General features: G+C 48.1%; 3 protein-coding genes across 3 annotated transcripts; all 3 read right to left on the bottom strand.

Annotated features, from left to right (window-relative positions):
* Positions 1-5,683: 5,683 nt before the first annotated feature.
* F5891DRAFT_126025 (uncharacterized protein) lies at positions 5,684-8,391 on the bottom strand. The gene is made up of 9 exons (XM_041370112.1): positions 7,981-8,391; positions 7,740-7,919; positions 7,552-7,682; positions 7,368-7,493; positions 6,970-7,308; positions 6,788-6,919; positions 6,420-6,736; positions 6,328-6,366; positions 5,684-6,272 (listed from the first exon to the last, which is right to left on the bottom strand). Exons 1-9 carry the CDS (start codon positions 8,199-8,201, stop codon positions 5,877-5,879), a joined length of 1,881 nt encoding a protein of 626 aa, XP_041217728.1. The 5' UTR covers positions 8,202-8,391; the 3' UTR covers positions 5,684-5,876.
* Positions 8,392-10,075: 1,684 nt separating this feature from the next.
* Positions 10,076-12,944, bottom strand: F5891DRAFT_125773 (uncharacterized protein). The gene is made up of 11 exons (XM_041370056.1): positions 12,925-12,944; positions 12,835-12,874; positions 12,299-12,780; positions 12,059-12,238; positions 11,880-12,004; positions 11,702-11,827; positions 11,306-11,647; positions 11,124-11,255; positions 10,756-11,069; positions 10,668-10,706; positions 10,076-10,612 (listed from the first exon to the last, which is right to left on the bottom strand). The coding sequence occupies exons 3-11, from the start codon at positions 12,511-12,513 to the stop codon at positions 10,214-10,216; spliced, it is 1,872 nt and encodes a 623-aa protein (XP_041217727.1). The 5' UTR covers positions 12,514-12,780; positions 12,835-12,874; positions 12,925-12,944; the 3' UTR covers positions 10,076-10,213.
* A 347-nt stretch (positions 12,945-13,291) lies between these two features.
* F5891DRAFT_987112 (uncharacterized protein) lies at positions 13,292-14,632 on the bottom strand (the record flags this gene model as incomplete). Its single annotated transcript, XM_041377861.1, has 6 exons — positions 13,292-13,597; positions 13,675-13,840; positions 13,977-14,002; positions 14,073-14,222; positions 14,332-14,354; positions 14,437-14,632. The coding sequence occupies 6 exons, from the start codon at positions 14,630-14,632 to the stop codon at positions 13,292-13,294; spliced, it is 867 nt and encodes a 288-aa protein (XP_041217726.1).
* Positions 14,633-15,576: the final 944 nt, after the last annotated feature.

The following is a 15,576-nucleotide window of genomic DNA, read 5'->3' as shown; positions in this document are numbered from 1 at the left end:
GAGCGAGAAGCACCTCACTGATAGACATACGCCTCGCCTTAAATAGTGGGACCCATTTGCGTCCTTTCGATAACCCATCTTTACCTTTGACCACCACCTACTGGGATGGCAAAGCACCACCTAAGGTCAAATAGCACCAATACCAGTATCCCCAAACCATCCTCATCTGTTTCCACCACCTCTGCAGCGATACCTACCATTCTCCAACCTCCTATCTTACACAGAGGCGGAACAAGCATCTCTGCTATGTCGACCACCACCTCTAAAGTCGTGGCAATTACCCTTAGTCACACGGATCTTGAGAAAATTGAACTCCTCAATTGTGGACAGAACAACTGGGGTACTTTTTCAGCCAAGATATGCAACTACCTACTCCTCAAACATGGAGGAGGTTACCTTCTCAGTGTCATCACACGTCCGAACGACACTGCAGACCCTGTTGGCACTAGCACCTGGGACCTCAACAACCTTTGTATTGTCCATGGCATTAAGTACTCGCTCCTGTCCAGAGGACCAGGACTTCCTACTTCCTTTCATCAATGCTCACGCTGTGTGGAAGGCCCTTAAGTCTCGCCATGAGCAGGTCAGGCCTATTGCCCAGATCCTCCTCATCCTAGCAGGCCTTCGCCTTATGCTACCATCGCTCAGAACATTTTGCCCTCACTAGTACACAGCTTACTGGACCTTGCTAGGCACATATACACCATTGACATTCCCAAGGAAGACGACTTCCTCACCATACTCATGCTGAACGCCATGAGCGAGGATATTCCTCATGTGTGTAACCATGTTGCTGATGCCATCACTATTAGCACCCCATCCGCACCTTATGGTCCAACCAATATCAGATCCCGCCTTGAATTAGAACAACAACTCGTCGATAATGACAAAGGGAAGGGACCTGGCGACATTGCCATGATGGCGTCCAATAAAGGGAAGCCCAATCGAAGCCAAAACACTCAAGCTACTTGTACTGACTGCAGTCAATCCACCCACACCAATTGTTGCACTACTTGTGGCAGCTGGTGGCACTCTGCCAAGGACTGCTATGGGAAAGGGGGAGCTATGGAGGGTAAGAAGGATGAGGTCATTGCTCGTCATCGTGCTGCGCGCTCCAATGGCAACACTACCAGAACCCCTGGAATGTCTTCCTCACGCCCTACCAAAGGAGCATCAACTGGGAAGCCTGGTGGCCTGCGGTACGAGACTAGCAGTTGCACATATCTCCTAGACGCCGAGACACACAAGGCCATCTTCATTGCTGGTGCTCTGCCCCCTCCTACCCCAGATCCTAATACACTGACCCAAGAGTTTGCTGGACTCACATACAATGTCCCATCCTCCGCGTTCATCAAGGAGCTTCCTGAGGACACATACGATGCGCTATTTGCTGCTGTCAACTTGCAAGCCAGCATCGACTGGCGCACGCACAGCCAGCCCAACGACTTTGCCGGCCTTACTTACAAGGCACCGAATCAGCGTGCTTGTATGCCCATTGACCCGTCTATTGTGCCCTTCTTCCTTGACAGTGGTGCCTCTGTGCACATCAGTAACGTTGAGTTGGACTTCTATACCCTACGTCCTATACCTCCTCAAGCTGTCAACGGCATTGGAAACTCGTCAATTCAGGCTGTTGGTGTTGGCACCATTCGCCTAATCGTGGCAAAAGGCATCCATCTCACACTGGACCACGTCCTTTTCATCCTGAGTGCCATTGTCTGTCTTCTATCTGTCTCTGCCATGTGCACCGCACATCGTTGCATTGCGTCTTTTGATGCTACATCTTGCTGGGTCCAGGCCTGCAGCGGCACCCAAATGTTGACCAGAACCTTGACGTCTCGCCGTCTCTACGCTCTCTCGGGTGGACAACTGTCTGCTGACCACGCATATCTCACGCAACGCACTCCCACCCTTGAAACATGGCACAGACGCCTTGGCCACGCCAACTTCCGCTCTGTATACAACCTCGCTCATTCAGGTTTTGCTACTGGTATGCCAATCGACTTATCCTCCCTTCCTCCTGTTTGTGATGCATGTATCCTTGGCAAACAGACTAAGTCAAGCATACCAAAGGTTAGGGAGGGGACTCGTGCAGATCGCAGACTCAGAATCGTACATGTCGACCTGATGGAGCATCTGGATACTGTATCCGTCGCTGGAAATAAATACATAATGGATGTGATTAACAATTTCTCTTCTTATTCGTGGTCCATCCCCCTTGCCTCCAAAAGCGACGCCTTTCCAGCTCTGCAAGCTTGGGTCTGTGCACGTGAAGTTGAGACAGGTCTGACTGTTGGTATATTCCGATCTGACAATGGTGAGCTGAAATCAAGCAGGATGCGTGATTGGCTCGCCACCCACAGCACTTTACATCAATTCACTGCCCCATACACGTCAGCTCACAATGGCCATGTTGAACGATTACATTGTATGCTGATGGGTAAAGCTCGTACGATGCGCACATCTTGCATTGTGCCTGCTAACCGTTGGGATGAATTTGTCCTTACAGCCAACTACCTTTTGAATCGCACACTGGTTACCTCTCAGTCCGGTCACATTCCCTATGAAGCCTGGTTCAGTCGTAGGCCTGACCTTTCCCATCTACGAGAAATTGGTTTCCGAGCATTTGTTCTGATTCAAAATCGACACAATCCTAATATTTTCAACAGATCATCTGAATGTGTCCTTATTGGCTACTCGCTCGACTCGAAGGCTTACAGGTGCTACCACCGGGCCTCCAACAAAGTTTTCATTTCTTATAATGTCTCTTTTATTGAATCTTTTAATGACCATCCTACACCTTTGCATCCCGGCCAGTTGCTGCCTAATCCAAGCGCATCTTCAACGCCTGATGCGCCCACCATGGCCTCTGCCATCGCCACCCCTAGTTCTAGCCTTGAGGCAGGCAATGAGGCACTTGTCCCTCCTACTGGATCCACCAGCCCTTCAGGCCAGGCTCCCTCAATCTGTCACACTGCTCGTGCACATGTCCCTTCAGAGAAGTGTTGCGTGGCTAATGGTACTCCTTATGTACCTGCCGCCCAGCGTGCTGTGCTGGCAGCCATGAAAGCTGCCGAACATTTCCGTGCACTCGATGATGCACTCAAAGCGGACACCCCCGATATCGATCTTCAGGCACTGGAAGCTGAACTTGCCTTCCTGGCCGAGGCCTTTGTGGCTGTTCCTGACAACTTTGACCATGAGGTTGCCGATGATCCGGTCACCTATTGTGACACTATGGCTTCAGCTCACGCTCACGAATGGACCAAGGCACTCCAGGAGGAGTTTAATTCTCTCCGGGACTTAGGTGTATATAAACTTGTACCCCACTCATCCATGCCTGCAGGACGGAAACTGATGAAAGGTCGACTGGTTTTCAAGCTCAAACGGGACCAGGATGGTGCCCCCACTCGCTTCAAAGCGAGATATGTCTGTAAAGGGTACTCTGCTGTATGGGGGCAAGACTACACTAAGACATCAGCACCAACTGCGTGCCTTGAGTCCTTTCGAATATTAGTGCACTTGGGCGCGGCTCTTGACTGGGAAATCGAACAATTAGACATCAAAACCGCTTTCCTCTATGGACTCCTGGATTCAGATGAAGTCTGTTACATGGAACAACCAGAGGGTTTTGTCGCACCTGATTTCAAGGACCACATATGGGAGCTACAGAAAGGACTCTATGGCATGAAACAGGGAGGACTCATCTGGAATAAGATGCTCAACGATGCCATGATATCCTGGGGCTTTACGTGTCTTAAGAGCGAGCATTGCATATACTTCCACAAATCCACTGCCGGAGTTCTCCTCATCGCTATACATGTCGACAACTTCTTCACCATAGCCAGTTCCACAGACGCACTTCAAACATTCAAAGCCAAACTGCGCACAAAATGGGAGGTTGCCGAACTAGGCAATGCTCATTTTTGTCTCGGCATTGCCATTGAACGTGATCGTGCAACTCGGACGATCAAGCTCTCCCAAACTGCTCTTATTGACCGTGTCATCAAACAATTCAGTCTCACCAACGCCATCCCTTGCATGATACCTATGGAGCCAGGATAATGCCTATCCCACCGTGACCACTTGCCAAAGACAGTGGCAGAACGGGAACTCATGACCTGCACCCCATACCACTCACTTGTAGGCTCCTTGATGTACCTTGCCATTGGGACACGACCCGATATTGCATACGCCATTCAGAAATTATGTAAATTCCTGGACTCATATGGACCCACTCACTGGGAAGCTGCAAAATGTGTCATACGGTATCTCAAGGGCAGTCACACTACCCAGCTCATCCTTGGCGGTGAACATGTGACCCATCTTCTCGCCTATACTGATAGCGACCTCGCAAGTTGCGTGGACACCCGTCGATCTGTGAGTGGCTACTGTTGCTTTCTCGGACTGGGTGTGGTTACCTGGAGCACGCGTCAATAAAAGACCGTCGCTTTATCCACCTGCAAAGCAGAATATGTGGCGGCATCTGAAGCTGGAAAAGAGGTCACTTGGATCAGAATGCTACTACATGAACTGGGCTTCCCACAGACATCCGCTTCGCCACTTATGTGCAATAACAATGGTGCTATTGTCTTGACTGAGGATGCTTCCTACCACACCAAAGTGAAACATATCGACATCATGTACCATTCTATCAGAGAGCGTGTCAACCGACGACAACTGAAGGTTCACTATGTTCAGACACACGAGAACCTCGCCGACATCTTCACAAAGGCCTTGCAAAGAAGGATCATGGGCACTTGCAAGATTACCTTGGTCTACGATGATGAAGTTGAGGAGGAGGCCTATCGCGTTGAGGAGGAGTATTGGCGCATTAACACATGACAATGTGATATGGCCCAGCAGAGTATCATGCAGGAATTCAAACCATTACTTAAAAGACTTTCATTTGTTCCCTCTTCCCTCAGTTCGTTCTTCCACGACTGAGGGTAAGTTCTTTGTTTTGTCATACACTACCTAGACACTAATATGGCTACCATAGTCTGACATTGTCTAGGTACATATTAATTAAGTTTGTTCTTCCATGACTGAGGTCTGACATTGTCTAGACTCTATATAGCATCACAGAAGTACTGATTCTATGTAAAAATAAATGTCATGTAGTCATAAACATATATATAACAAGATGGTATACTAATAATTATGTTTTATTGAGAAATTGTGTAGTGTGCAGCCCTGTGCAGCGCTGTACATAGGGTTAGGGTTTTGCTGATGTGTATAATGTCACGTAACCCCCCCGCCACATTGTCGACGATTGTTGTGTTTGTTATCAATATATAGTCTACTATGACAATTTACATAATATGTTCATCGGTTCACTGATGACAGACAGTAGATCGAAGACAGTTTCCTCTGCGACCCGCGTATGCAACTACATTTAATGTGTGTCGCTCGACTCCCTTTGCTCAATGCTCACGGTCATTTGTACACAGCATTGCTGAGGGTGAAAAGACATTATTCTATTTCCTGAGTTGCTACTATAAACACTATATCGTCCAGGAGCCGACCGAAGGGGTGTCCTTGTGGCGTGCAAGGCTCGAAGACAGTGGCATGTACAATAGAGAAGACAATTCGGAGGTTCAAAGTACACTAATGTAAAACGACTGTATTTAAGGCCCACGAAACAATGAATATCGGGCAGACGCGGGAACAGGGGAAAAGGTGAAGGATGGGGAGCAAAGTACTTGGCCTATGGCAACATCAAAGAGTGTAGAATAACAAGCAAAGGAGCGTGGTAAGAGAGTTTGATAAAATCGGAATGAATAGGCGACAGCGCCACCGTTACAATCAGACAGGAGTAAGAATGGGCATACGGGTATGAAAGGACAACTGCCATGGCACAATGGTACCTGCAATCATACGACCTTATCTTCTACAAACATTCTCTGCGCACCGTTGTCCTGTAGGGTCACCTTCATGCCCTCGTTGGCGATAATTCCGTCGTCGTCGAAATCTTGGAGTGTCAGACCCCCGGCAGCAGCTGCCATAATGAGATGAAGGGGGTTCGACGCATTGAAGTTGATCCTATTGCCAATGTTCTTTTTCTCAGCATGCAAGATACTATACAAAGTGCAGGCGACTGTGAGGATGGTTATGATGGTGATGGGAAGGATAGCGAGAAGAGATATCATCGACCCCCGAGTCCAACCTATCGTCGATATGTACATTGTTCCATTGATTGGGGAGGAGAGGTTGTCCGGGATGGTATTATCGGGGAAGCTACCCACAACCATAAACCCAGAGCGGAGGAACTGCCGAACCATGCTGAGTCAATCTCGATTGGACCTAAGGGATCAGAACACTCACCGTGGCAGAAAACTCAACAACGCCACGCCAATATTCCTCCTAACAAAGGCATAAACTTAACGTGGGCAAAGACCTTGCGACACAAAACTCACCAGCTCTTTGTAAACCTGCGTTTGATTTCCAAGATTGTCGTCGATAGATGTATTAGTTGTTGAGGAATAGACGGTGTACAGAGTATCTCCGATTGCGCTGCTCGTAAGCCCCTGTGAGCTGATTGACTGAAACTTGGCAGTTCCAATGACGAACGACAGAAGTTGTTCATTCTCTGGTTGAAAAGGGGTGGATGAAATGACCTCGGAAGAAATTAGGTCACTGGAATAGTTGGCGCGGACTGTGGTCAACAGCGGAGTCACCTCGCACACGCTTGCGTCAAGGAACCTATATTTGAAAAATCCTTGTGAGATAATCGCTATAGGAACAGAATCGGTCAAAGGCTACAGACGCGTGCTTTAATGCTCACTGAAGCTTGTATAAGTTTGATTCAGATCCGTAGGCCCCGGGCACACAACGGAAGGAAGAAAGCCATTCCTTAACACGTTTGCATTTCCATTTGCATCCGCCATGGTCACATATTCCTGCGTCATGGACGTATCTAGGAGCTAACAGTAAATCACCGGTAAGATGTATGCGGTCGGAACTCACTGGCACCGCAGTTTGCACTTATATTCCACAGGCGAAGACCAGTGATGGAGTCGTTCGAAGCAGCCGAGTTGGCATAGACGAGGGAGGAGTTGGCCGTGTTCCAACCATACTGCGTTTGACTCGGGTCAATGGGCCGGCAGCTGACATTGGCTGTTAACCCCTGCTGCCACATCGAGTAATTTCTGCTGAAGCCTTGGGGAATGGACACGCTGGTGTGTTCTCCCGGTATCGGTCCTAAGTTGACTGTGACGTTTCCGCCAGAAAAGCCGAGACGAGTGCCATTAGCACTTGGAATTCCATCTGAACCTGAATAATCCTCGATGGCGGGCACAATTCCCTCTAGGCACACGACACATCATCACAAAACAGCTTCAGGTGATGCGAGGACCTGAACTTACGAGTAGATACATTATATTTTGCGCCATTGAAATTAAACGTGCCAGGAAGACCATAGTTATACCCTGCAGCAGAGACTCCGCTTAACATTCCGCCGATGTCGAGAATCTCGAAGGAATTGTCTTGGACTTTGGTTGTTCGTTTTAGAACAAATGTACGAAACACTGGGAAAGCGGAGATACGCACTGGCAGTGAGACCCTGAATTCGAAATTCTTCGAAGAGCAAGGTGGAAAACGCGGATCCAGTAATGTCAAGTTCGGATCCTCGCATCTCAACTGGCCATAGAAAGTAAGTCGGTGTCAGGAGAGTCGTCCACCTGTATCAGCACTTAAGTTAGACAACACAGCAAAAATTGCTCTCAGTAATGAGTTACCCAGCTGTCAAAAGTCTCAGGACACCAAAGGCGAACAGCGTCATGGTGGTTAGTCGTAAGTGCTCAGGTCTCAACATGATGGAGCCCTTCGCCAAAGCGACACCGGCGCTTAGCTGAACGAGAGAGATGGGCTGCAATATCCGATGTCTCAATGCCTCCTTGATCGAAAACGTGAAAGCACTAGGAAAATGTTTATCCCTATGTGAATGGAAAACTACAGGGAGTAAAGAGGTATACAGACGCAGCGGTAGTGACCGAAAGCACAGTTGCTATCAATGAGGCTATCATGGCCAACTCTCCGGGGTAATGGCTCCACAAGTTGCTGACTTGATCGGGTAGAGAGAGGTAATCATAATAGAGAACTGTACCAAGAAACGTATACCCAAATACCAGGATAATTGCCTGGCTACTGATGATAGCGGTATGCAATAGCCTGAAGCGTGCGGCCACAGGAGACATCATAGAAGGAGTGTGGGTGGTGCAGAATCGACCCTGATACAGATCGAACCGACAAATATTTAAGGTGAAAAAAGAAGGGAAGGGAAGTATGTGAGGGATTGGGAGCGAGGATTTATTGAGGGCATTTTATATGAGTGAGTGTGCGTGAGATGCAAGTACGTACGTTTGCAGATTGCATGCTAGTAGACACATGTTATTGTACCGGACAGTTAACCTAATTCAGGGATTGTACTCAAATACGAATTCGGAGCCTTGATCGATTCCGAAATGAGGTGTTAAACCATCAGTCACTGATCCGAAATACATCACAATTCAAAGGCCAACGTAAGAACGTAATGACAAGACCTTGACGAGACCTCGACAATCTTGTCAGCTGCAAATTTGCTTCACTTACCCTAGCAGGAACAGCGGCGTCAAAAACAGGCTCTTCACCATGAACAAGACAACTTTCTGGCGTTCGTCAACACCAAAGGCACCACCTAAACATTCAACCTACGACTCGAGTTGTTCTTTACCGATCTCTTTGCTTACTTGCTGGCATCCGTGCTCCTCTGGCTCTCAAGTCAAGTTTCATCAGTGCATGCGTTATTGCGGCGTGAGCCCTCAGGCTCCACCACACCTAACTTCACCCGTCCGTCATCTTCGCTCCCCTCGTCCTTCTCCGGCGATTGAAGGCGCCCTTTTTGTGCCCACACCCTCGTATGGCCACCATCGTCGTTCTCTGCCAAAGCCTGTTTTCCCTCCCTCAAATTCATCCTACAACAACGCCAGAGTCGTATGGAGAATTTAGATTTGTACTGCTCGTATCTTATCGGCATCGTCATCGGCAGGTATTTCAAAACACGAGCCTGCACCGAATATCCAGGCATGGTGCACTCAATCGCCAACGACACGACAGTCACAGGAGCAGTTGCGGATACCATCGAAATGGCAGCATAGGCAAGGTAGGTGCCATACGTATCTTGTATCTCAGGAGCAGGTCAGCTTTTGCAGGAGTTTTTACGCAGCAGAAATTAAATTCTCTCCACTCCAGATTTCAAAATCTCAAAGGGAGTTATTTTCTGCGCTTTGTTTCGGATGGGACTGAGTTCGAGGAAGCGAAAGTGCAGATGTCTTTCTGGGCCGACTCTGAGCGAGCTGCGACTAAGGATATCGAAGAGATGATCAAACAAGCGGGATCGTCCGCTCGTCAGCGGTGGCACCTCTGAGGCTCTGCAGAGAAATATCCACGAAATCATTCTGAACAGCAGCGCACTGCTTTGTTCCAGGCGGCCATACGGGCTGACTCAGAACATGATGCCATTCGCGAGAACAGACATGTAAGGTATTTCTGTTCAGGGAAGACCGCCAGTGGCAGAGAAACCAGGTCTCAGAAACTGCCAGTGACAAAGCCATCAGCGTCCGAGCACAGCAGTGGCAGGTCTCGCGACGAACTCAGTGAGGCCACGATCGGGTCTTCGAAAGGACAACCTCGATCATATGTGACGTCCATTATCGTCACTTGCAGTACATCCTCGCCGGTCGTAGACAGGAACGCATATTAAGCACGACCTGCCATCAGAATATCTTTCAAGTTGATTTGGTGAGCACATATGCATTAATACGGATCATGTGATAGTACACCTCTACCATTCTCACTACAATATAGTTCACGGAACTGACGGTGTAGCCGAGAGCGTCCCTATTCCATGCGGAATGCACGAACATGATGACAGTCTTCAGTTTGGCGAAAGACTTCATCCACTCCTATATCACATTCTAAAACCAAAAACAATCACATTTATTACTCTATAGTTGACATCGTGCACTACGAATGTCAAACAACATCAGCGGGTTAGATCGTGCTACAGAGTGCTACGGAGCGCTTCGTAGCACTCTGTAATCATGTGTAATGAGTTACGTTTCCCTGATGAAGACTAAGTTAAGTGTGCATACAGCTGAGAACAGACACTACCATTACACGATATGGCTGAAAATCATGCATCCCGTTCGCGTTTCCCGACCTCGCTCTAACATCAGGTTGAGAGCCGGGGGGAGTGGAGTTCCTCCAGGTGAACCTTCACAACCTCATTTTTCTTGATCCCCTTGCGATGGCCGAAATCTGCCAATTTGAGACTTCCAGCAGCGCATAGCATAACGAGATGAATTGTGTTTGACACATTGAAGTGGGCCTTGTGGGTGTGATTTCGATGCTCCTCCAAAGCCTCCAGAAGACTATACAACGCGCAGGCGAAAGTGAGGATGGTGATAATGGTGAGCGGCACTGTAGCGAGCAGATATGTCGGCGAGTTCTTAGTCCAGCGAGTCCAGCCTATTGTCGATATGAACATGGTCCCGTTGACTGGGGAGGAGATGTTATTCGGGATGATATTATCGGGGAAGCTGCCTGTGGCCATGAACCCGGAGCGAAGGAACTGTAAAATAACGCTAGGTCAATTTAGACTACACTGAACAGACCAGTAACCTCACCGTGGCGGAAAATTCAACAACACCACGCCAGTAATCCTCCTGAGAAAGTTATGAGAAGTGGATCAAGATTGTGCAATGTGAAACTGACGAGCTCAAGGTAAACCTGCGTGTCATTGAGATTGTTGTTGACGTATTTAGTAGTAGTCGAAGAATAGATAGAGTACAGCGTATCCCCAATCGTGCTGCTCGTAAGTCCCTGCGAGTTGATCGACTGATACCTGGCAACTCCAGCGATAAATAACAGCAGCTCGGCATTCTCTGACTGGAAGGGAGTGGATGAGGTGACCTCGGAAGAAATTTGTTCGTTGGAATAATCGGCGCGGACTGTGGTCAACAGGGGAACCACTTCGCACACGCTTGCTTTAAGGAAATCGTACTTGTAAAACCCTTGTGTAAAAATGGCTACAGAAACAGGTTCGGTCAATGACTCCCGACGTGCATATTTCAAGGGCTCACTGAAGCTTGTATAATTTTGGTTCGTATCCGTTGGTCCTAGGCACACAACAGATGGAAGAAAGCCATTCCCTGATAAGTTTCCACTTCCATTTGCATCAACCATGGTCAGATATTCGTACGTTGTCGAGGTATCTAGAAGCCATCAATGAACTCAAGAAAAGATATCTAATATCCGAACTGACTGGTACCACAGTTTACACTGATATTCCACAAGCGAAGGCCAGTAATGAGGTTGGTGCTCGATGCAGCTGGGTTGGTATAGATGACGTTAGAGTTGTTCGTGTTCCAAAGGTACTGCGGTTGACTCGAATCAATGGCCTGGCAGCTGACATTCGCTGTTAACCCTTGTTGCCACATCGAATAGTTCGTGCTGAAACCTTGAGGAATAGGTACGCGAGAGTGTAATCCGGGTACGACTCCTGTGTTGACTGTGACATTTCCACCGGAAAACCCGAGACGAGTACCATTAGCATCCGGAATTCCATCCGAACCGGAAAATGCCTCAATGGTAGGCACGACCCCCTCTAGTTGCACAGTATTGCAAAATCAGTTGGAGTGAACTGAGAGACTAGACGTACGAGTGGATATATTGTATTTTGCACCATTAAAATTGAATGTCCCGGGAAGACCGAAGGTAAACCCTGCAGCAGCAACTCCGCTGAGCATTCCACCGATATCGAGAACTTCGAAAGCATCGTTCTGGACTTCGTTATCCCATTTCACAAACGACTCGGTAACTGGAGTAGAGATACATACTGAGACCACTTGCCAGGAATTCTTTTTGGAGCAAGGTGGCAAACGCGCTTCCAGTTATGTCAATTTCGGATCCATTCAACTGTACTGGCCACATGAAGTAGGCCGGTGTCAAGAGAGTTGTCCACCTATAACTTCATTCGAACGAGAAGATTTCGATAATGGTTTCAGGGAAGACGCACCCGGCCGTCAAGAGCTTCAGCACCCCAAATATAAACAGCGTCAGGACTGTCAATTCCATGTGTCGATGGCTGAGAATATGAGAGCCCTGTGCTAAAGCGACACCAGCACTCAGTTGAATTAGTGAAATGGGCTGGCATATCCTATGTCTCAGTGCCTCTTTGACGGAAAGCGTGAAAAGGCTGGTGGAAAAAATCACATTTCATGAACGATCAGTCGAAAAGAACAAAAAGTAGACGGACGTAGCAGTGATGACTGATAGCACAGTTGCTATCAATGCGACTAGCATTGTTACCTCCCCAGGATGGCTCTTCATTGCCTCGCAGACTGAATCAGATGGAGCAAGGTACTCATAGTAAGCAACAGCACCAAGGAATCCGTATCCAAACGCCAGGATGAAAATCTGGGTAATGATGATGATTGTGTAGTGCACAAATTTGGTGTGAGTATGAGGCATCACAAGAGAAGAGGTAGACGCAGAATCCAGCTGTCTCTCACTCGCATAGAAATATTATATACTTGCTGCATGTACGCCACTGACACAGCCCGGACTCTAGAATTAGTCGAGCTGCGTATGCGCAAGATGCACACGATGACGATGATCAGCCACGCAGCCACTCTCATTGCGTCACTTAAATTTCAATTGTCCCTAGATAAGTCCTCGGGAACTTGAAGACAAGGGCATACTGAAGATGTGAGATCCAACCTCCCCCTTGGAGTGACCCTGTTGGAGGTTCAGATTCATGAATGGTACCAACATACGTATACAAAAACTTGCCAGCACAGTTTGCCTTTGCGGAATCTCAGCCCTATGGATACTTCAAAGAAGCTCACTGGGATACTGGGAGAAATGCGCTTAATTTAATACCTGCAGCAAATTGCATGCTCAGCGTACGGTGAGTCCAGATCATCCTCCGAGTTTCGAGGGACATGCGAGTGGAAGAGACCGAATGACCGGTGCCGCGTTGTCACACTTTCCGTGTTGATTAATGCTTATGTAAGCGGCTTACGACTGGCCCTACGAGACTATACAGTAGTTCTCAGTCACGGTATAGATGTCATAGCAGCTCAATGAGTCGGTGCAGACACTACCGTCCGGCTACGTTCCAGGCCGAGGCTTGGAAGCGTAACGAAACCTATCATGCATCGCTATATATGAAGTTGCTGTGCCATCATCAACGTAATTCCTACGCTGGTATCTGCAAGGTATTGGGGTGCGGTCCCGGCACCGGCACCTACATGGTGGACCGCAATTCTGATACGCCTAGCCGTTTCCTTCCTTCCATGCTCGCCGATTCCATCACATGCAGGACGACCTCGCAGACGGTCGTAGGCAGGAATGCATATTTAGTACGGTCTGTCATCAGAATATCTTTCAAGTTGAATTGGTGAGCACATAGTAAACGGGCGGGCTCGTTCGTGTACCAAACTTGTACCGGATGAAGCCTGGGAAGCCTGCGGACTGTCGGAAGAAAGTCCTCAGTATCTGGGTTCAATTCGAGAGTGGTCGCATTTAAAAAGGTGGCGTATAACATAGTTTCCTGTAACACGAAATGTGATGTTTTGTTCAAATTAAGTGAATGATTGCTTGTCATTTGGACGCTCTGCTACCACTTACCACATCCAAGTTGTCCCCAATGGGAAATGAAATCGAAGGTATCAGAATAGGCACTATAGAATTCCCATCCTGACAGTTAACTTCTGCGGTGGTATAGTTCTTTCCAAGACCTCGAAGAGGGGAACCAAAAAGGTGGCGATCTAGGTCGATTATCACATTGAAACCACTTGTAAAAGCAAGTCCGTATGTGGTTTAAGCAACAGGAGAGCTGCTATAATCAGAATCGTTCACGGCAGGGATGAGACCATCTTGTCGAATGCGCTACCACGAGCTTTCAACAATACATGGAAATAAAGTCTCACTCCTTGTCGACCCGCTGTACGAGACTCTATTGTGAGTAGGCTAGGCAACATGAAGTCAAAACATACCGTTGTCGTCTTGCGCAAGTTTCAACTGACCTCGTCGTGATCACGGATAGTACGGTGGAGATTAACACAGTCAAAGTTGTCGGATGCTCGAGAATTGATGACCGTCCAATTTGAGAGGGCCATGTACTGGAAACACCAAAGGGCGCCGATAAAGCACCATCCAGAAACAATAAGAACGGTCTATGCAATGTCCATGGATGCCTTTAATGGAAAACTACAACGGATGAACGTGGTGCCTGTCGGTGTCCTTAGCATCGTGCAAGGAGGGCAAATGAAAAAGTGGACATACCTTGAATTCGAAAGGCAACGAGGCTATCGTTGGGAACATTTGAGGTGAACACACAATAGAGGACATATTTCCGAATAGCTGACATGTTCATTTCTCGCGACGCACTTCCACGCTTGGCGTCTATGGCTGTGACCACACGATAGAGGACATATTTCCGAATGGCCGGCACGTTCATCTTCCATGCTTGACATCTATGGCTGGGCAGCATGCGTGGGTCGGTTGCGTTCATGAGACGTTCTGATGCATTCCTTTTGCAAACTTGAATGATCCATGAGTAGATCGACGGTTTAGAGTCCCTCATTTTTTATTGTGGAGCCGGGTGATACAATCGGTCGGGACCCGTCCGTCATCGGAGAAGTTTTTCAAACAGTTAAAAATGCATGGGAGTGGGCGGCTGAGTCGAACCTGTGCGCGATTAACGGATGATATGAGGGTTTTTCGGCGGTCACTACGGCGAAACGCATTTGCAGTGCAGTATGCATGTGAACTACTTGATGGAATGGAACTGTGATCCCCACAAATGAGCGCCAGCTTTATAAATGCGCTCGTTAAGCAAGAGAGCACTTATTTGAATTGGAGACCTACCACCCAAATAGAACTGTCCGACCGTTTTATGGTAGATTCCTTTCCCCTAAGTTCTGACCTACAAACTGTGCAGCCAGACAGGAAATTCAAAATTGGAAAACTTCGAGGTCTAGACACGGATCCGAGTCGACTAACTTCTGCCTCCGAGTGCTACTGACCTGAGCAACGAGGCACTTTCAAGTTGAGGTATAATACGCTTGGGGTCTAATACTTGACGCCAACGTTAACCTGGTAGCCGTGGTACAGCGTGCAAATAATCTCGGACGGAGCAGGGTGAGGTAGAATGGAACGTTGTAATAGCGCGTATACATCACCCGGGGCCGGACCTAACTTAGTTCAACGAGCACAGGCCAGGGATCAGTACTAGTATGGAACCTTGAATGTTGATTGCGCCATACGGCTAGATGAATTCCCTCTATGGCAAGTATAATTTTATTCCGTGCTTCTGACCTATGCACACTCGAGGTCAACGTTAACGTCCGACTCAGAGAAGACTGGTGTGCGTACAAAAATAAACATAAAATAGGATTAAAGGAGGCCAGCAACCGGCATCAACAAAGCCACGGCAGAGCGGAATCAATCGCAATTCATGCCGGCAGTGGGCACCACCTCATTTCCTTTTCACCCTGACCTATAAAACTGAGTCCGAACGTGAATGTG

This window comes from Suillus fuscotomentosus, assembly GCF_016647785.1.
Source record: "Suillus fuscotomentosus strain FC203 chromosome Unknown F5891scaffold_144, whole genome shotgun sequence".
In the NCBI taxonomy this organism is placed as follows: domain Eukaryota; kingdom Fungi; phylum Basidiomycota; class Agaricomycetes; order Boletales; family Suillaceae; genus Suillus; species Suillus fuscotomentosus.
This window is presented reverse-complemented; position numbering and strand designations above follow the sequence as displayed.

Bases quoted from the DNA above. Each gene is read 5' to 3' on its own strand.
- F5891DRAFT_126025 (XM_041370112.1), bottom strand. From the start codon at position 8,201: ATGATGTCTCCTGTGGCCGCACGCTTCAGGCTATTGCATACCGCTATC. The intron at 7,309-7,367 runs GTAAGTTCAGGT...TCGTGTGCCTAG, and splicing joins AAAATATAATGTATCTACTC to AGGGAATTGTGCCCGCCATC. The intron at 6,737-6,787 runs GTGAGCATTAAA...CTGTTCCTATAG, and splicing joins TCAAACTTATACAAGCTTCA to CGATTATCTCACAAGGATTT.
- F5891DRAFT_125773 (XM_041370056.1), bottom strand. From the start codon at position 12,513: ATGCCTCATACTCACACCAAATTTGTGCACTACACAATCATCATCATT. The intron at 11,648-11,701 runs GTACGTCTAGTC...CTGTGCAACTAG, and splicing joins AAAATACAATATATCCACTC to AGGGGGTCGTGCCTACCATT. The intron at 11,070-11,123 runs GTGAGCCCTTGA...CTGTTTCTGTAG, and splicing joins CCAAAATTATACAAGCTTCA to CCATTTTTACACAAGGGTTT.